The 21,512-nt window shown below is 43.0% G+C and overlaps 1 protein-coding gene and 1 non-coding gene across 4 annotated transcripts in view; one reads left to right on the forward strand and one right to left on the reverse strand.

Moving 5' to 3' along the window:
• Positions 1–21,512, forward strand: part of Ptpro (protein tyrosine phosphatase receptor type O) — a 200,015-nt gene that overhangs the window by 87,296 nt on the left and 91,207 nt on the right. For all 3 annotated transcript variants that reach the window (XM_060384319.1, XM_060384320.1, XM_060384321.1), the window contains exon 2: positions 18,265–18,538. In XM_060384319.1, coding sequence (XP_060240302.1) covers positions 18,265–18,538 — 274 coding nt within the window. The remainder of the gene's footprint in view (positions 1–18,264; positions 18,539–21,512) is intronic.
• On the reverse strand, positions 8,247–8,389 carry LOC132654418 (small nucleolar RNA SNORA48). Its single transcript, XR_009592070.1, has one exon. It is a non-coding gene; the product is annotated as a small nucleolar RNA SNORA48 (small nucleolar RNA).

Genomic DNA, 21,512 nt, shown 5'->3' on the forward strand with positions numbered 1-21,512 from the left:
CACATCTGAGGGTCAATGGTAAGATTTTAGAATTGCTGGTTCATTTATTATTCTCCACAGAACGGACGGTTCCTAATCTTCGGTTCATTGCGAAAGGATTGCCCTTTCTGAGAATAATCATGAATTTCAGGTCTGTCTTACAGGAAAATGTGTACTTTTATTTGAAATATAATTCTGATCGAGCTGCCTATCGGAAACAAGGGAAAATTGCCCCCTTGTCACGGAGACATGGTGATTTCCGTTTTCAAATTTTTCAAATTGTTTTCACTTGATGTGACTTTGACAACAGAGGAACAAGTTGGCAGCCATGTTATGACAAACAAAAGAGAACTGCTTAGAAACATGTGCTGTGAGCTTTGTTTCCTTAGCTTGTAAAATATTGAAATGTGGGCTGGGAGAGAGTTCAGCGGAGTGTCTGCCACACAAGTAGGAGAATCAGCTTTCAGCACCCGCAAAAGAAACTGCGGGAGCGGAGACACGAGGGCCCTGGCAGCCCAGTGGCAACATCATCTAGCTACCTGGTAAACCCCAAGTTTAGTCAGCGATCTCGCCTCAGAAAATAAGACTGGGTGCTGGAGAGATGCCCCGGAGGCGAAGACCTGAGTGTTTCCCAGAATCCACACAGAGCAGTACCAACCCCCTGTTGAGCCATCTCCAGGAGACGCAGCATCCTTTCCTGGTCCCCACCCCTGGCACTGTACTCATGTGCACATACACATGAAAGCACAGTTACAAAAGTCATAATAACAACTGTAAAAGATGAGATGGATGACCGGAAGACATCCAACTTCAACCTCTGGCCTCCATATTCACACTCTCTCTCTCCCTCTCTCTCTCTCTCTCTCTCTCTCTCCCACACACACACACACACACACACATACATACACCATAAATGCTGAAACATCAAAGATTATGTACATATGCATATTCCCTGGTTAGCAGACCCCATTGCAATTTGATTACAGTCAATTTTCTGATTTCAAATTTTAATTTTGTTTCTTTGTGGTACTAGTGATAAAATCCAGGGTCTCACACAGGCAAGTACTCTGCCACTGAGCCATTCCAACAGATCCAATTACAGTACACTTTTTAAAGCAAATTTTTATATTACTAAGCCCTATGAAATGTCATTCAGATGGACCCACTAGTTTAGTTTTGCCTTCTTTTCCAGCACATCTTCCTGTCTTACAGGAAGTAAAATAAACTGATTATAAGGAGAGGGTAATAGGAATAGAAAATTGTGTTGACTCCCTTATAAAAAGGATGTACACAACAGGTACTCATCAAATACTTGTTTAATGGTGTGGGGAAAGCAGAACCCATGTACACTCCTGGGGAAGGGATGCAAATGAGTACAGACATGGAAGACATAGGGTGGACTAAAGAAATGCTCGACGTCTTTAGTCATCAGGAAATGCAAATCAAAATGTCCCTGAGATTTCACCTTACACCCATCAGAATTGCTAAGATCAAAAACTCAAGTGACAACACATGCTGGAGAGGCTGTGGAGAAAGCGGAACCCTCCTCCACTGCTGGTGTGAATGTAAACTTGTACAACCACTTCGGAAAACAGTCTGGTGCTTTCTCAGACAATTAGGAATGGTGCTAGCTCAAGATCAAGCTATACCATTCCTAGACATATATCCCAGTTATGCTCAAGCATACAACAAGGACATTTGCTCAACCATGTTCATAGCAGCTTTATTCGTAATAGCCAGAATCTGGAAACAACCCAGATGCCCCTCAACTGAGGAATGGATACAGAAACTGTGGTACGTTTACACAAAGGAATACTACTCAGCAATTAAAAACAAGGAAATCATGAAATTTTCAGTCAAATGGTGGGAACTAGAAAAGATCATCCTGAGTGAGGCATCCCAGAATAGAAAGACACACATGGTATATACTCACTTACAACTGGATAGTAGACATACAATATAGGATAAATATACTAAAATCTGTACACCTAAAGAAGCTAAGCAAGAAGGAGGACCCTGAGTAAGATGACCAATCCTCATTCAGAAAGGAAAATGGGATGGACATTGGAAGAGGGAGAAAACAGGGAACAGGATTTTAACAGGGAACAGGAGCCTACCACAGAGGGCCTCTGAAAGACTCCACCCATAGTGTATCGAAGCAGAGGCTGAGACTCATAGCCAAACAGAGTGCAGGGAATCTTATGAAGGAACAGGGAGATAGAAATACCTGGAGGAGATAGGAGCTCCACAAGGAGAGCAACAGAACTGAAAAATCTGGCCACATGGGGTCTTTTCTGAGATACTTCAAACAAGGACCATGCATGGAGATAACCTAGAACCCCTGCAGAGATGTAGCCCATGGCAGCTCAGTGTCCAAGTGGATTGCCTAGTAATGGGAACAGGGACTGTCTCTGATATGAACTCAGTGGCTGGCTTTTTGATCACCTCCCCCTAATGGGGGAACAGCCTTACCAGGCCACAGAAGAGGACAATGCAGCCAATCCTGATGAGACCTGATAGGGTAGGGTCAGATGGAAGGGGAGGAGGACCTCCCCTATCAGTGGACTGGGGGAGGGGAGTGGGAGGGAGAGTAGGTGGGATTGGGAGGGGGTGAGAGAGGGAGGCTACAGCTGGGATACAAAGTGAATAAACTGTAATTAATAAAAAAATAAAGAAATTTTAAAAAGAAATGTTATGCACATTGGAAAAAAATTTAAAATGAAAGCACTGTGTGATTTATAACATTCTCTCCTGAATTTATACCCAGAGAAAATGAAATCAGTAAGTTTGAGAGGCAGCTGAACTCAATTGTAACATCACTCACATGGCATGAGCTACAACCTGGGTGTCTGCTGATGAACAAACGCCTAAGCTGTATGCTACATACATACACAGAGAATGGGGACAAGGATATAGTTCAGCCTTAAAGAAAAAGTCTTCTTTTTTCTTACAATATGACCTTTAACTCAGAGTCATTTTGATTTACAATTCCTTGATGACTAAGGACATTGAGGATTTCTGTAAATGTTTGTCTGCCATTAGATATTCTCTGTTGAAAATTCTCTGTTTAGTTCTGTACCCCATTCTTTAACAGGATTATTTGGTTTGTTGGAGTTTATTTTCTTGAGTTCTTTATATATTTTGGGTATTAGCCCTTTGTCAGATGTAGAGTTGGTGAAGATCTTTTCCAAGGCTGCGAAAGTTTCTTCTATGATTTTGTTGAAAATATTCTCTGGGTCTTGGAGACAGGAATCTTCTTTTTCCTTTATTCCTATTATTCTTAGGTTTCATCTTTTCATGGTATCCTTGATTGTTTTTTAGATGTTTTGTATCAAAATTTTTTTATATTTAAGATTTTTTTTGATGGATGCATCAATTTCTTCTACTGTATCTTCTATATGTGAGATTCTTTCCTCCATCTCTTGTATTCTGCTGGAGATGTTTACATCTGTAGTTCCTGTTTTCTCTCTAAGTTTTCTCTTTCCAGGATTGCCTCAGTTTGTGTTTTCTTTATTGTTTCCATTTCCATCTAAAGATCTTGAAATGTGTTATTGGTTTCCTTCACCTGATTGTTTTCATTTTCCTGTATTTCTCTGAGTGATTTATTCATTTCCTCTTTACAGGCTTCTCTAACAGTCTTAATCTGTTTGACTGCATTTTCCTGTGTTTCTTTATGGATTTTATTTGTTTCCTCGATTATCATCTTCATGAGCATAGATTTAAGGTCATTTTCTTGTGTTTCAGTTATGTTAGGTTAACCAGGGCTGCTTGCCTTTGGGTAACTGAGTTCTGGAGATGCCATATTGCTTTGGTTTTTGTTGATTGTGTTTCTACACTGGATTTAGCCATCTGGTTGTCCTTGGCATTATCTGGTAGTTTCTGGTGCTAACTTGGGGTGGCTGGGGGGGAGATCCCTGGCAGGAAGCTGGATGTTCCTGAAGAAGCCCTCCTCAGATTGGTGGGTATGGTCCCTGAGTGGTGGGTGAGTCTCAGGTAATTGTCACAGTTCTCCTCAGGTGTATGATCCTGTGGACTAACTGGGCTCCTCAGGAGCCCAGGGTCTCTCTTCTCACCAGAGAAAATCCCAGAGACAGCAGCCCTGCCACTGGGTTCCTTGCTCTGTGGTTATTGAGCTGCAGCTGCCCAAACACTGTGCTCACACAGCATGTTTGCATACCGTGTTTGCTAGGTGCAGCTATCTTAGAGACCCAGTAACCCTAGAGGTTTGGTCAGTCTCACTAGGGAGATGGGCTGCACTTTGGAGGGGCCCTGGGGCTGTTCCTGTGGCTCCCAGGATTCAGGAGGCCTGAGTTTGGAGCTGCATGCCAGGTACCCGAAGGTGTTCACTGGCCGGTGAGTACAGTATGCAGGCTTGTTGCTAGATGCTGGAGACAGAGCCCTGGAGTGAACCCAGGAACCTTTCTGGGGATTAGCTGGATGACCTGAGGTTGGGCCTGATTGTTTCCCTCACTGGGGGTGGGGGGTTCCTTTCACCTGGGAAACACAGTCCTTAATGTTTTGGGGTTCACAGTTTAGTCTGTTGGTCTCTGTGCAGTGACTGTTGTCCTGCTGATCAGACACAGTGTGGGATAGGTGCCTCCATCTTGGATCTCTAATTATGACAGTTACTATCTATTTAGAATGAAATTCTCTGAGGGTGAGATGTTTTTGTCTCCTTTTCTCATGAACATGCTCTTTGTTCTTGTTCTTGTATTGATCAGAAAGTAAGAATGTAAAATTGCTGCTTGAATTTCTATTTGAATTCCTGTTGTCTACTTCCTAGCCATTGATTAGATAAGGATAATAATAAGAATAATAGTAGTAGTAGTAATTTCTAAGCATTATTTCAAGAAAGAGGCACAACTCACCTGAAACACTTAAAACAATCCCTGGAATATATGCACAGAACATATGCTAACTATTGTTGTTATCATTCATTTCTCTTTTTCATTACAGCGGTCAGTCTGGGCTTAAATAATAGTTGTCTGATACATAAAAAAAAAAAAAAAAAAAAAAAAAACCTCTCACACTTTGAGTGCTAAATGGATTACACCAAAGTATTCCCATTAATCAACCAAGCTAATACATCATGTTAATGGTATTTCATATTCCAGATGAAAGAGAGAATCGCCCTGCTACGCACTAAGTATATGTAATTATTCCTATTACCTATTACAAATTATGCACTACTATGTTTGGAAAATATTATGTGGTATTATTATAAAACATTAGTAAATTGTGTGAGCACATAGTCTATGATTTGTTTCCTAAGAGCTTAAGTTAATAGAAAAAGCTTGGGAGAAATGACTAAAGTTAGTGTCTAAAAGGAAATCTGGTGTGTATCCCTTAAAGCTTAGAAATGACTTAGGTACCCAACTTTCTTAACTCATAACCCAGCACTCTTCCTAAATGAAGGCAGGCCTTGAGCCCAGTTTTCCATTTCACTCTTCCAGTCTTCCTTCTCACTCTCTATACCCAAGTCCAGCCAAGTGAATGAACGGCCACTTCATGGGCAGGTGGAGGACTATATGCTTCTTACTTTCCATAGCAGCAAGTACTTTTTGATGATTTATTTTTGCTTTGTTAAGAACACACAGTTCTCTTAAAGTCATAACAAGTGGTAGCCTAGTCATAGGAGAAAAGGAGGGGAGTTGACAGCAGAAAAGGAGACAAGTGATATGTAACCAGTGCTCAGCTTGAGTTTTATCTGCCCAATAATGAGTAGGAGTAATTCAGTAATTAATGACACAAGTAAATAATAGCATCTAAGGCGCAGAATATCAGGCTTTAGTCTCCACTGATCACTTACTCTTATTTTTAACTTTTTCTCATGTCCCACTTATCTTTCTTTTTCACTTCATTTTTCTTCTCTGTGGGATCCCCTCCTCTTCTCCATGCACTTCCATTTCTCCTTATTTTACTGTCTCCCTTGCTTGGACAAGTATTTTTTTCATTTCTATCTAATGACTAGGTTTCGCCTTATCAAAATAGAAACTGAGATGTACTAATTAATACCCTGACGCATGAGGTCAAGCTGTGTCCACACAATCGTCTGTGGTTAAGGGTTCAATGAGCATATGGAGATTGATTTAATTTGGCAAACATTTATTAAGCTCCATGTAGCAAAGTAATATGTTAGACAACAAGCCAGTTTTTATTCTGATGAGGCTAAAATCTACCAAGAAACTTAGAGAACTAACCAAACAGACACAAAGCTGATGGGAGAAAAGGTATAAAATGAAGGAGACATGGGAGAGACAGGAGGAGGGCATGCAGATCAAGGGGTTAAGGAAAGGAAACAGCATTGGTTTATAGGCTATGTTTTTAGGGCATTCAAGATAGGAAAGGCCTGTCTTAGAAGTTCCAGCGTGTTAGCACTGGTTTCAAATCGTGACACTTTCGCCCTCAGCTGTCTGTAAAAGTTGTTCATGATGTGACTTTATTATGAATTAATAAAACATCATAAATGGAAATGTTTTGCCCTAAACACTGGCCTAGAGTACTTGTGTCAGGTCACTGAGAACAACTGTCTTTATAAACAAGGATATGTGTGGAAGAGACTGGAACATTTCTGAATAATCCTATAGACTAGTTCCTCATTGCCATGAGGTTCCATACCATAAAATTGTTAGACTACCTTTAAAAATTATCACTGTGGTGATGTAAAATTCCTATTTTTTAATACTTTTAAAAATATACAATCATGGAAATAGAAAAATATCTAACACTGAAACAGCAGCTAACAAGTTCAATATGTCACATAAAAGTCATGACATGTCCCAACACCCAGTATGAGAGGGTCCTTTATGTACATGTGCAACTTTCTGAAGAATGGAGCCTTTCACCGAGCGCAGTAGACTGCGGACTATCTCTCTACAGCTGTTCTCAAAGACAAGGGTATTTTTGAGCTTCATTTATAAAACATAAATATCATATTGTTGTTCCCATCTTCTTCTGGTTCTAAATAGCATCAGTGATGACTGAGCGCCCCGCTCACACACTGGTGACTAAAGTTATCATCAGGAAATAAAGATGAACGAGAAAAATGCCCCAGTTTTACTTTCCCTCCTACGGAGAACCTGAACATGTTTCCTCATTGTGTATGAGTTCGAGATGCTTTAAATATGCAACTGAAGGTGGGAGGATGTGGGGTAAAGAAGAGACGTGGAAAACGAGTTTTGCTTCGTCAGTAAGAGCAATTAGTCTGTTACAAAGTTCTGGGGTTTGGCATATAGAGAGGTATGTCCCAAGAGGTCTGGATGCAGACTGTAAGATTACAAAAATAAACCAATTCTCAAAGGCCTCTCATAAAATGTGACTGTTTAATCAGAGAAGTGGTGGGAGGCAGCCTAAGTGAGGAAGGAAAACTTTATCCCGAAGGAGAACATACGTAGAACCGCAGAAGCAGGGAGAGCTTGAGGCAGGGGGATGGGGCTGAGTTTTAACCGTTAGATGAGGTCTTGAAAATTGTGATGGAGCAGTTGTGGTAGAGAAACCAGGACTGCAGACTGTGAAGGGTTCTGAGTGACACCCTAAAGCGGCTAGTTTTAGTGTAGTACCTGGTAAGAAGTACAATCTTCTTTTTCTCCCTAAGTTTTTTCTTTTTATCTGACTCTCATGGCTGGAGCTGTTATTTCTTGGACAAGTAGAACGGATCCAGCTAACGCTCTTGACCTTGTGGGCAGCTTTCTCCATTGCTGGAGGGGACAGGGTGTGTGCGTGGGGGGGTATCATTGCTGCATGCTGCCACCTTACAAATGAGTGGCTGGATCAGCTACATCACACACACCCATTTCCCTGGGGCTGGCTCTCCCACATCCCAGCCATCAGGACCAGCGCCATCTTGCTGCCTGGGCCAGGTGCAGGGCCAGCTCCCCGAAATGGCGCAGCCAGTGAGAGATGGGGCCAGCTCTCCTAGGAGCCACAACCAGTGAGAGGCGGGACCAGTCATGCACAACCCCTGGACGTCCATGTGATCCTTGAGACGCCTGCTCCATCTCTCCTCACTATGCTCAAGCTATTCCACTTCCCTTTCACTGCCATCTGACACCACATGCTCGCCCACTGTGGTAGCCCCTGAGGCAGGTTAGCCATACAGCTGGCAGGGCCCTGGGTGACAGTCATGCTGCGTGGCGTGGCAACACGTGGGTGTCCGTGGCCCACGTGTGCCGTGTACCAGAGGGCAGGCCTGTGGGTGTCATGACAGTCTGTAGGTCGCTGTCTGTCTTCCCCCTCCCATGCTGCGCTGCCTGGATTTGTTTGGATTTTCCTGGGTCCTAGGCGTAAGACAGCTTTGGCCACCAAGCCAGGCCTCAAGCTAGGATGAACAAAGGACGGCCATCCGCTCTGCCCCTGACTGATAAAAGAACACCACCACCAACAAGGTGTCTCTTTGCCCATTGCCAGGGCGATTACTAAGCATTTTAAGCCACCCACGTCCCAAGGCAGGCACAGTGTCAATAAAACATGAGTTTCAGGACAAGACCCGACTCAAACCATGGCATGAGTCACTGTGAAAAGAAGCACTGGCCTCGTTTTCCAAACTAGGAAGTCGGATCTGAAGTGTAGTTCACTTATCTGTGTTCTGGAGAGCAAATACTGTCTTACTTAAAATGGTGGTGTTTTTCTTCATGATCCTGCTGTTTTATACTGCTTACCAAGAGACTGTTATTTTACATCCGTTGCTCTTCAGAATCAGTAAACAGGGTTGTGTTTACTACTCACTTGGTTTTTAAATTATGTTCATTTGTGTGGGAGACTTTTTTGGGGGGAGGGAATATATGAACATGAATACAGATGTCTGGAGGGGCCAGAAGAAAGCACCAGAGCTGCTGGAGCTGGGGCCACAGGCAGAGGTGAGCCTCCTGCTGTGAGTGCTGGGGTAAACGCCTTTGCCCGAGCAATGTTGTTTCTGCACAGCCGGGGTCTCTCCAGCCGCCAGTCAAGTGTTTTAGAGAAGGGAGGAAACACAGAGTAAGACTAGTCGAAGGCTTGTGCCCTGTCAACCTAATCAAAAGCGGAGAGACGCGGAGGTCACAGGCCATGAAGGGGGAATCTGCTACTTCGAAATATTAGGGGCAGATCTCTCTTCTGAACTGAGGTGCACACAGCCAATTCCTCACTTGGCACCTGCGTTTGGATGTCCAAGAACAATTCACTCGCCTTAAGTCTTAAGCCTTACTGAAGTAATGACATCATCCTCTTCCCCCTCACTGTATCTGCCTGCACAGCTGTGTGTGTGTGTGTGTGTGTGTGTGTGTGTGTGTGTGTGTGTGTGCTGAAGTCACTGGGTTTAGAGGACTATGCATTCTGATTCTCTCCTCAGGCTACTTAGACCTGATTTACCGTTATTTCTTTCCTAAATCACCTCATCAGTTCGACCCCTCTCACCTCTGCCTATGGCCACCCGACACTTCACTGTCATCAGAAATGCCTTCTCACGGACACTTAAACGAATCAGGCTGCAAACCCACTCTGCTCTGATAAAATTTCAAATCCCCCATGAGATTATTTTCACTACCTTAATAGACATGCTCATTCTCCCCAACGCCTTTCCCTTCAGCTGCCGCTTCCTCAGAGACCACCCCTACGCCCTACCATGCTAGTGTGAAACTTAACCTTTTTAGTGAGTTCCGGAAGCTTTCCATCCACACCAAGGACCTGGGAGGGCCGCAGACGTTCCTAAAAGTCTGGGAACCCAGGAGAGGGAAGCATTTGCTGATTAAAAGGCTATCTTCAAACACAGCATTAGGCATTTCCAGCTTTCCAGTGCCCCCTCGCTCCCTCTCCATCTGTGTGTTTCCATTGGCTGCCTGCCCCTTCACTTCCAGCATCGCACTGTCTCGCTGGCTCTTTTCTCCACCATTTCCTTATCTCTTTGTCTTTCATTTCTTCCTTCACTTTCTGGAATTAAGCCATTTGTTTTTACAAGTAGGATATCAGTCTGACTGTTTATGGTTTTGTTCATTTGCCCAGATCCTTCTCTTCAGACCCTCAGAATGTTTCCTTCTTTGCCAAGTGGTCATTTTCCCCAATAGGAGCTCCAGAGCTATCAGACAACATAAGCGAACATTTGCTTTTGTTTAAAATGGGAATGTGGCTAGTTCCTATTTTATAACCCAAAGGTAGATTTTTTTCCCTTAGCATTAGTTCTTAACTTCTTAAAATTTTTATTTTTGACTAAAATATAATTACAACATTTCCTCCCTCTTCTAACCCTTCTCAATTTCATGGTCACTTTAAATAATTATATATATTTATATAAAATATTAATTATATATACAAATAAATATATAAATATAACATGCTGAATTCTGTTAGCATTGCTTGTAAGTATATGATTTCAGGGCTGACTACTTGGCATTAAATAACTAAGTAGGGGCGGCATCCCTGGGGAAAATTCTCCTTTGCTCAGCACTCATGAGTTGCCTATAGCTCTTCATCTAGGGATGGGGCGCTAGTGGGATTTTCCCATCCACTTTGGGGTGTCAATGGGTATCAACATTGTTCAGTCCTTGTTCAGCAGTCATACTGTTGACATTTCATTTCATTTCACCTCTGTCGTATGTAGAACACATGATGTCACAGCAGACTTCTTGGTCCTCTGGCTTCTGATCTTTCCGGTCCCTCTATGTTTGCTGAGCACTATGATGTGACTCCTATGAAGCACAACTATGACCTGCATCACAAGGTGTCCCCTAAGGCACAATAGTGGCACTCATACATTGGCAGTGACCAGCAACAGTCTAACAGGACTAAAGGCCCACTCAGTAGGAGGGAAACCATGCTTCATACTGGAAACAGTGCGAGTTACCCATGGGTGGTTAGGTCAGGAATAGATAATAACCTTTACTAAATAATAATAATAGATAATAACACTTTACTAAACCAGCATAATTCCTAACTGGATTTTAAATGCTGATCCTTATACTCAAAGATAAATGTGGCTCTTATCACCATTGAAGAGGCTTCTTTCTGCAGCAGATGAAGAACACTACAAACATGGAGAAAAGACTGAATTACTGCTCTCCATTTTCTTTAACTTTAAAGGGTTTTTCCCTCTGAATATTGGGAACTTTTTAAAGAGTCCTAGTGATAACGGACACATGAGCCTATTTTCTTTAAAGGTCTCACATGCCGCTGTGGATCTCAGCAGCTTAAAATGAAGGGCTATTGGAAGACAGAACTACAAAATGTTACAAGGGTCTTACCTAAGCAAGCATGTGGTGATCTTCGGAAGGAGGCTACCCTATTTATTAACTGTCTTCAGGATTTAATTAACGGTATTACCGTTGGAATCACCATTGGAGAGATACTTCATGACTGTAGGGAAATTTAACTAGACTCGGGCATGCTAAAATAAGAGCTCTGCAGCACTGTCTTCCCCAGTATCTTCCAGTGGGTGAAACAACAGCGTTCCCCCCCGAGCGTTTTCATAAAGGGAAGCCATTTTCTTTTTTTTTTTTTTTTATTTTTATTTTTAATTTTATATTTATTTACTTTACATGCCAAGGGTGCCCCCTCCCTCCCCTCATCCCAGTCCCCCCAACTTCTCCTCCTTTCCTTTCCCCTCTTCCTTTTCCCTCAGAAAAGGGGAGCTTACCCCCACCCTGTATTAACCTCCGCAGCACACATCACATCAGGATTGAGCACGTCCTCATCTGCTGAGGCCAGACAAGGCATCCCTGCCAGAGGGAAGTAATCCAAAAGCAGGCAATAGAGTCCAAGTTAGAAACAGCCCCCGCCACCAGGCGTCCCATCCAATGTCTCAGTCTCTGAAAGCCCCCACAGGACTGGGTTAGTTGTCTCTGTTGGTCTTCTTGTGAGGTTCCAGTCCCCTCCAGGTCCTTCCACTTTCCCCCCAATACTTTCACAGGTCCTCCAGAGCTCTGCTCCATACTTGACTGCAGGTCCCCACATTTGTCTGGATCTGCTGCTGGCTGGAGCCTCCCAGACAACAGTCAAGCTAGGCTCCTGTCTGCAAGCATAGCAGAGTATCATTATTAGTGTTAGGGCTAGCTCTCTACCTTGGGGTGGGTCTCAGGTTGGGCCAATTATTATTTGGACTTTCCCTCTGTCTTTGTTCCCTCACTGTCCCCACACTTCTTGTAGACAGGGTAGTTTTTGGTTCACATCTTAATCCCATCTAGGGCACCAGCACCCAGAGCAGTGCCTCGCTTAAGGAGGGCATGCTGCTATTCCTGGAGTAAGGAATGCAAATCATCACTGGAAGGGAAGCCATTTTCAAACTTTCTTCAAAAAAGACAAACTCAGCCTCTCAGCCTCATCTACTTCCCATAGCACCTTAAGCTGGAAGAAAGTCGCAGGTGTCTAGATTTTGCCTAGCTGTTCACCTGCTGAGATCATACGGATTTGTGGCCCCCTGGGGAGAAGATCCACGCCTACTCCACCCCCCAACCCCTGTCAATCATCAGCTTAGCACAGTTTCCAGGCTTCTAAATGTCTCAGCACTGCTAGTAGTAATGCCGTTTCCATGGTTACCTCACTCATCTAGGTGAGCTCAGGCTATCACTGTGCTAAGAGAAAAAGGAGAGCTTTTGTTCACGATGTCACGGAAGCAAAGCACTAAGGAGCGGGTGAATGGACTGAAAGTTAGGCTTGCTGGTTTATACACTATCCTTAGGATTCATGTCCTATAAAGAAGATACAGCTTCTAAAATTCACACCCTCTAAAGAAAACCGAGCAGGAAGTCGATCAAAAATGTATGAGTAGCATTAGGGTAAATGTACCTGCCACCAAGGCTGACAACCTGAGTTCAATCCCTCTGCCCCACAAGGTGGAAAGAGAGAGTTCTCACTCCTGAATGTCATCTTGTGACCTCCACTCAAGAGCTGTGGCATACCTACACACACACACACACACACACACACACACACACACACACTCACACTCTCACATTAGGGCCTGGCATCTCTGATACTCACCCGAGACAACAAAGACCATGAGGATGTCTAACCCTTTGACACTGTAACATGACATTGTCACCTGCAAATGTGTTGAGCTGAATTCATTCAGAGCCATCTCTCGGCTGAACACACCTGGGAAGATGTAAAATGAGAAAATAGCTATGCCGAGGAATTTTAATTCAACTCTGTTAATTCTCGGAGGTTTTTTTTTTTCCTTTTTCATACCCTACATTCCAGTCACCTGTCAAGCACAATCTCGAGAAGTCAACCATGGTCTATGCTGAGGGAGTCCTCCTCAACTACGTATGGATATGGAAGTTGGCACTTGGGAAATCATTCTTCTTCAAGTCCTTACAGCCTGGGGACAAAGGCATAGTAAAAAGTCATAGAAATTGTAACTGAAAGCATTTCCTTAAATATATATTCTAGTTTGATTCTGTTGTGGCAAAATAACACTCCAACCAAAGGCAGCTTCGTGGAGGGAAGAGTTTATTTCTGCTTACACTTCCACGTCTCAGTCCATCATGGGGGTGAAGTCAAGGCAAGAACCCAAGCAGAAACCATAGAAAAAAAAAAAACCAGCTTCTTCTGCAGCCTAGACCCTCTGTCTGGAGACGGGTGCTGCACACAGTCGACCGTGCCCTCTGACATCCATCAAGACGATCTAATCTAATCTGGAATCACTCAGCTGAGACTCCCTTCTGTGGTGACTCTAAGCTGAGCCAAGTTGACTGTTAAAGTTTCCTGGAACGGTGCACATTCTTTCTCACAATACAAGTTACCTGGAGAAATCCTCATAGTATCTTAGATCCTCGACACCTTCACCTGTGAATTGAGATAATTGAACTTAACTGGTGTTTTGAGGACTCACTGAGAAAATGAATCCAAAGTTACCTACAAAATACAAAAGGGATGCATGAATATCATAATTCTCCTCCATGTCATGTAAAATCCTGGCCCATCTTTCAGCGTGTCAGTTTTGTTGCTGTTGTTTTTTAAAAATTCTAGGTTGAATTCCTTCCTCAGATGTGTTATCTCGCCACAGTGACAGGAAATATTCATTATGTTGTTCAGTATAATAAGCTGCCATTTCATTCCAATACACATAGCCACTTGATAAGAAAATATCATTTGTATTTCTTACAAGTGCATAGTGAGTAATGGGATTTAGTTATCATTCTGTATTGCGCTTTGATGCTGTAAAACTCTGTGAACACACACACACACACACACACACACAATCCATGAGTCATACAATTTCCTTATTCTAGACAACACAAAAATGAAGTTCAGAGATGGCTAAACTCCCATGAGCACTCACAGGTAGTAAATTGCAGAGCAGGAATATAAACATAGACACTCTGATTCCAAGCCTAGTGCTATGGATGTAAACAAATTGTTTTAGCTCACTGTATTAACTATAGATCATAATACTTAATGTCTGATAAGTGCTTAAAGGGGTAAAAGAAAAATCATATGTAAACTGCTCATTTCAAAGGCTTATCAAATAGTAGTCATCATTATTACCTTTCTTTAGGACAGTGAACTATTTACCCATGCTTGGACCAGTGTCTAGCCAGTCTCATTCCTCATCCTGTACCTCAGGGCCTTTTTAGTACTGTTTTCCTCCCTATCTCTGGTAGCTCTTTTTCTCCCATGATTAGTTATGGACCAATCACAGGCTCCTGCATTCCCACTTCTAGCTACAGCCGAACCTCAGGCCCCAGCTGCTGCTTCTGAGAGCTGATCTTTAGTTCCTGAACCATTAATCCCAAGAGGCATGCAGAGAAAGGAGTCTAGACTTAGCTCTGTCATTTCATCCCATGAGGTCCCACCTCTTGAGAGTGACTCTTGGCACTTAACAGTTATTAGGGGGAGGAATGTCACTTTCCTGAGTGGTGTAACTTCTACAGAGTTCTTCTTGATCCAGTAAATAGCCTCCTACCTCTGCTCTGGCTAGAAGCTGTTCTGAACCTCAGTTCACCACACAGAACTGAGATATGGAAGCAGAAGGGAGAGCTGCTGAGAAAGAGGAAGGGACTGAAGGAGGGAAAAGGGGCTGAGAACTACTGAAATCGTCTTATAAATGTATGAAGCTGCCAAACATTTTTTAAAGTCTTTTAAAATGTGTCATGTAAATGCAATTTAGGTGAAAAATCTTTCTGCAGAATTAAGCAATTCTAGTGGTACCCAGCCTCAAAAAAAAAAATTCTTTCTTAAAATATTGTTGTAGTCCCCACATAAATGAGCAATAGTTACTTCTGTTCCTTCTTGCTCTTAGCAGAGAGTTCATGGCTAGAGAAGACAGTCAGATCCTCCTCTTGAGCATAGACAGATCCCAGGACAAGCTAAGGCAGAAAGGACCCGGAAGGAGGCACCAGCTGAGACAAGGTTCCTTTTAGGTTCACCGCCTCAATCTCTCTTGGCCCACTGCCTCTCCTCAATACTCCCAGCAAATGAATCTGATTAGCCACTCTGACTTATTTTTGGCAACCTGGGAGTGCATGGGCCAAGACTTATCTTCATAGCTGATACAACCAGAGCCAAAGCTGCCACTGGCATTTGGAAGGTTACTCCCTTTTCTGGAAGATTCCACTGTCTGTGTGGCATCATGACACTTTAGACATGTACTCAAACACAGAATGTGCTGTGGCTTCCCTTCTTCACCGCTGCAGCCATGGTTACTGGCTGGCTAAGACTTCGTGCAAAAAATTCTTTATAATTATGACTTTGATGTTTGGAAATATAATGTTTTCTCAGTTAGTGAACCAACTTCTATAACCAAAGCCAGATTTGAGTGTCATTATATTAGTGCATCATCGCTTGTCTACATTTTGGGTAACAACTTTTTCATTGTTGTTATGTGCTAAAAACTGCTATTTGTATGAAAGAGATGAATATAAAATAATTACAACAACAAATTATGTTTCTTTGTTCTGAATGAAACTTTAAGCTGTTGAGCAAAACACTCACTGTAAATTTATATATATATATATGTATATATATGCATGTGTGTGTACATATATGATTTGTGAAAAATAATGCTTACTAATAAGACTAATTCGTTTAAGTCACCAAGATACAAAAACTCTGAGATTACAAACAAAGTTTGAATTACACTTAAAATAAAAAACGATTATGGAAAATGTAGCACAGTTTGTCAAACTTTTCAGTAAGCCAAAATCAAATGTTTTCTTATCAGTCATCAGCTAATCTGAAGATGCATCTGTAACCAGAGTATCCTGTTCACCAAAAATTTCATGAACTGTCATGGAAATCACCAAATGCCATCTTGTTTTGAGTCGGGTCTGTGCTTGAATCTGTGTCTCCTTTCCCCACAGCTCAGCCTTCCCTGTCACAAGCACTCCTTCCTGCTGCTCCAGGTTGCCAGGAGACAAATACCAGGTTCTTCTTCTCAGCACGGAAAACACAGGCTGAGATTAGGCACCAAGGGCAGCTGTTTGTACAGTTGTCTGCTTAGGAACAGCAGTATTTAGCATCAGGAAGTAGATGCGGGAGACAAAAATTGAGTGCTTCTGGGCTAGCCTCACGCCAAGGGTGGGAGGTCAGCTACGCACAGCCCTGTCCTTCAGATGACCATCGCCACCCAACAGTTCTGTTCTCTGTGCAGAAGGTACGAAGGTTGATAAAGTAAGAGATTCAATGCCCCGTGTGTGCAGAGGAAAGGTAGATACCCACCAAGCAAGTGGTTCTTTGTCTCATGTCTGAGGGCGAGAGACAATTGGATAGCAAGAAATTTAGAACCCGTGCACAGAGAGCATCTTCTTTTACAAACATGACTACACCCGCCAGGGGGTACCTGCACCTCCCGGCTCTAATCCTGGAGCTCTGGGGACATCTCCTTACCCAAGATAACGTTGACCCCCTCACAACCAGTGCGGTTAAAAATGCCGTGAGCGCAATCTGTTTACTGTGAGGGGAGAACGAAATACCAATGCCGGCTATCTCATATAAGTCCTAACTCCCGTTAACATGAGTTCAAAAAAAGAAGGAAAACTGGTACATTTTTAGGTCTCTGTACTCTTATTTAGCACTTGGTGTATACTCCTGGCTTAACTTAGTTGCTCAAAACACGTGTCACACAAAAATCAATAAACAGATTAATTTTAAGAGATCGATGTCCACATGTGATTCAGGCAAACGTCAGAACTTTGATCCTTTCGTGTATTTACAAAGTCAGTGTTAAGAAACAAGTGAAGGAGACAATATACAAAAAGTGAGCTTGGGTTTTTGAACTTATGACCTTGGGAGAGTACTCTAACCTTTCTGACCCTCAAATGCAAACTGAGATTGAACGTGACCATATTTCTATCATGACAAATATCTTGCATGCTGTGGGGTCATTTGCAGATGGTCTATGCAGTGCTGACTGTGGCTCCTACGCTAGGTAGATGGTTAACTGCTGGCTGCAGTTCTGTGCACCTGCTATACAAGAGAATCTGGGGCTCAGGGTCGTGAGATAACTTGCACAGGTCAATAAATGTGTGAAGAATCAAAGCAATAGGTGGTACAAAGCACATTAATCTTGGTTGCAACCCAAAATGGATTATTTCTGCCCTTGGAATCTGCAAAGAATCAAGAATAGACAGTAAAGACAACTATACAAATGATTTTTCAAATATAATTTATACATTTTTTTAAGCTTTCTTTTATGTTTAGTGCATTTGTGTGTGTGTGTGTGTGTGTGTGTGTGTTATTTGGGACTGACTCTAGTTTCATACATCCAAGCTAAGCACCCTAGCAACTGAGCTATATCCCCAGTCCCTAAACTTACCTGAAGATTTGAAGGAAGGATTTTCAGTACCCATGGCTCTTCAGTATGGGCGATGTTTCATTTTACTGTGGCTTCTCTGCTTAAGAGCTGGCTAATGTATAATGGAGTGAATTATCATCACAGGATTCTGTCCTGACATTTTCCCCACTTTCAGAACTGACAGGTGAGCAAGAGAAAGGAAATAATTACCTTGAAATAACTTCCTCTAAAAGAGTGTTTGCTCAAACACTTCTACTTACGAGAACACGGGGCTTCCCTGGATATTAACTTTGACAGGAATTTCGCTTGTCATTTGTTCATCCATTTGATGTGTATTGTGTGCTTTTCACATTAAATAATCCATGTGCTGGAAGTAGATTTCCACTGGAGTATCAGATGTTCCTTTTAAAACTCTGAGATCATTTTTCTGTGAGATGGGCAAGCTGACTTTTGTTGTGTGAATAAAACACCCATGACTGCCATAGGAAATCATGCTCATCGTGAGTGTTGGTTTTAGAAAAATTATCTTGGCATAATTTCATCATACATCACTTGACCCCATCTCCTGTCTTTCTCTTGAACAGATTGGCACAGCGTTCCACGTGACCGTCCAAGATGACAACAGCATTGTTGTGTCTTTAGAAGCTTCCGACATCGTCAGCCCAGCGTCTGTGTACGTTGTGAGGGTAGCTGGTGAATCCAAAAACTATTTCTTCGAATTTGAGGAGTTCAACAGCACATTGCCTCCTCCCGTGGTCTTCCAGGCCACTTACCATGGTCTTTATTACATAATCACTCTGGTGGTGGTCAATGGGAACGTGGTCACCAAACCATCCAGATCCATCACCGTGTTGACAAGTAAGCATCTTGTGATGTGAGTCTCTGTGCTCCTTCCCTGAGTGTGTCTTCATGAGGCTCTGGCTGAGGCAGAGTTCACCAGAATGGCAAGACTGTTTGGCTTGGGCTCTGATGACTCATCTCTACATTCTCCATTATATTAAGAAAACAGCTCCTTACCAAGGCTTAACGGCATTCACTATAACCGCATTAAAAACATTTTCTAAACCAAAGAAGTAAACTTTATTGACAATACATTTTGGGGCTGAATGATAACTTCAGGTTAATGACTGAGCCATATAAATTCTTCCCAAACAACTTAAATGCATGAGCCTGGATTTCTGTGTCTTGTTCCAGAACATATATTCCTGAATGAAGCAATTGGTCCTCAGGAGAGTGAGTTTGTATTCATAGTCAGCCCGCTTGATTTTAATTGTACATTCTTAGCTGAGGACATCAAAATATGGCTGCTTGTTTGTTCTTTGTTGTTAAGCAGTGTCTTGTTATGCAGCCTGGGCTGGCTTTAACCTCCATCCCCTCTGACTCGGCCTCCCAAGTTCTGGAATGACAGGCACACACAGACACCAGCCACTATTTCTCACCTGACCTTAAATACATACAGCCTTGGCTTCCATTGTCCGAAACATGCAGAGAGGTGAAATGAAGTGGAGAGTTGATGCCAATGTTGGGAAGTTTTTAGCAATGGTCTTAGCTGCGGGTGATTTTCTCTGTGCTCTCCGGCTGTAAGGTAACACGCTGCAGAGCATGAGGGAGAGGGAGAAGAGTGAGCTCCACGACACAGACGTTTGTCATCGGAACAACTGAACGCTTCATCAAAGTTCCCTTTGCTCACGTTCTTCAGTGTGAGCTTTTCAGTGGCTGCCATTTTTAAACTGTCAGTTATATGTGACCAGTATGGACGTGATTAGGGAAAAGGACAGCGTGTCAGTGTCTGGTAGGATAAAAAGAAAAAAGAAACAATCAGAAGAAAGAACTGAAAAGAAAGCTAGGAGACATAGTTTTAACCTGACTGTGAAAAATTAATTAAAGTCTCATTGGCAGAATCCCAGGGTCATTATTAAATTCTGAGAATTAGCAATGGCACGGACCCAAGACCTGCAAGATTAATGGCTCTAAAGGAAAGATCTGGAAATTAATTCAGTTAAAGGAAAATCTCGCCTTGTAAAATTCTGTCTTCAATTCCAGAAAAAGGTGAATCTGGGCTGAGACTCGCACAGTAGCTACAGGTGCACAGTAACTACACCTCTCCCAAGTCAACACTCTGCTTTGCACAGCTTCGTCATTTCATAAACACCTGGCCTGGGCTTTTTGTAGCTGATCCATATAATTTAGCTCAAAGTAGTTGAGCAAGAATAGGAGAAAGTCAGAGGAGCAGAGACTAAAGCATGATGCAAAAGAGAATATGGAAACACAAAACATGTTCTATCATAGCATTTTTAAACTTAATTTTATTTTAGGTGCATTGGTGTTTTGCCTGCATGTATGTCTGTTTTAAGGTGTCAGGTCCTCTGAAACAGGAGTTATACACAGTTGTGAGCTGCCACGTGGGTACTGGGAGTTGAACTCAGATCCTCCGGAAGGGCGGCCAGGGCTCTTGAATGCTGAGCCATCTTTCCAGCCCCTATCAAGTGTGGACCCGTTTCCAAGAAGCGAAGTTGGAGACTATAGCCCCTTAGCTGATGGTTATTTAAAAAGTTGAAGGCCTCATACCTGTTACCTCAGCATCCCAGAACTAGGAGCAGGAAGCCAGGAGGCTTCAGCATTATTCTCTACTGTCCATCAAATTCAAAGCTAACCTGGCCTACATGAGATCGTATCTCTTAAAAAGAAAGAAAAGGGAAGCAAGAAGAAAAGTAGACTTGCAAATGAGGTCAGAATGGGGTACAAGCAACCACCGCATATGGTTACGTGTGCACGTGTACCTGTGAAGACAGAGACCTTTCTTGGGTGTCGTCCTCAGAAACGCTTTCATCCATATTTTGTCTCATGCTTGCCTTGGAGCTTTATCTATTCCGCTAGAAGGGTTAGAGAGTCGCCCCAAGGATCAACCTTTCTCCACCTCACTAGCTTTGGGATTGCAAGCATGGGCTATCTCCTGACTCTGTTTCCTATTAATACAATTCACTGTGTGTGTGTGTGTGTGTGTGTCTGTGTATGTCTTCATGTGTGTGTGTGTGTGTGTCTGTGTCTGTGTATGTCTCCGTGTGTGTGTGTGTGTGTGTCTGTGTATGTCTCCGTGTGTGTGTGTGTGTGTCTGTGTCTGTGTATGTCTCCGTGTGTGTGTGTGTCTGTGTCTGTGTCTGTGTATGTCTCCGTGTGTATGTGTGTGTGTGTGTGTGTCTGTGTCTGTGTCTGTCTCCGTGTGTGTGTGTGTGTGTGTCTGTGTCTGTGTATGTCTCCGTGTGTATGTGTGTGTGTGTCTGTGTCTGTGTCTGTCTCCGTGTGTGTGTGTGTCTGTATCTGTGTCTGTGTCTGTGTATGTGTGTGTGTGTGTGTGTCTGTGTCTGTGTATGTCTCCGTGTGTGTGTGTGTGTCTGTGTCTGTGTCTGTGTATGTCTCCGTGTGTGTGTGTGTGTGTGTGTCTGTGTCTGTGTCTGTGTATGTCTCCGTGTGTATGTGTGTGTGTGTGTGTGTCTGTGTCTGTGTCTGTCTCCGTGTGTGTGTGTGTGTGTCTGTGTATGTGTGTGTGTGTGTGTGTCTGTGTCTGTGTATGTCTCCGTGTGTGTGTGTGTGTGTGTGTCTGTGTCTGTGTATGTCTCCGTGTGTATGTGTGTGTGTGTGTGTGTATCTGTGTGTGTATGTGGTCCCCCTCTGTTGTCTGGGTTTGTATGCATGTGCACAGGTGAGGACACACACCTGGAGGTCAGAGGACAACTAGCAGGAACATAGTCTCTCCTTCCTCCTTTCTGTGAGTTATGGGGATTAAAGCCAAGCCTTCAGGCTGGTCAGCAAGCGCCTTTACCCTCTGAGCCTT

Source organism: Meriones unguiculatus, chromosome 5 (genome assembly GCF_030254825.1).
Source record: "Meriones unguiculatus strain TT.TT164.6M chromosome 5, Bangor_MerUng_6.1, whole genome shotgun sequence".
NCBI classification, from domain to species: domain Eukaryota; kingdom Metazoa; phylum Chordata; class Mammalia; order Rodentia; family Muridae; genus Meriones; species Meriones unguiculatus.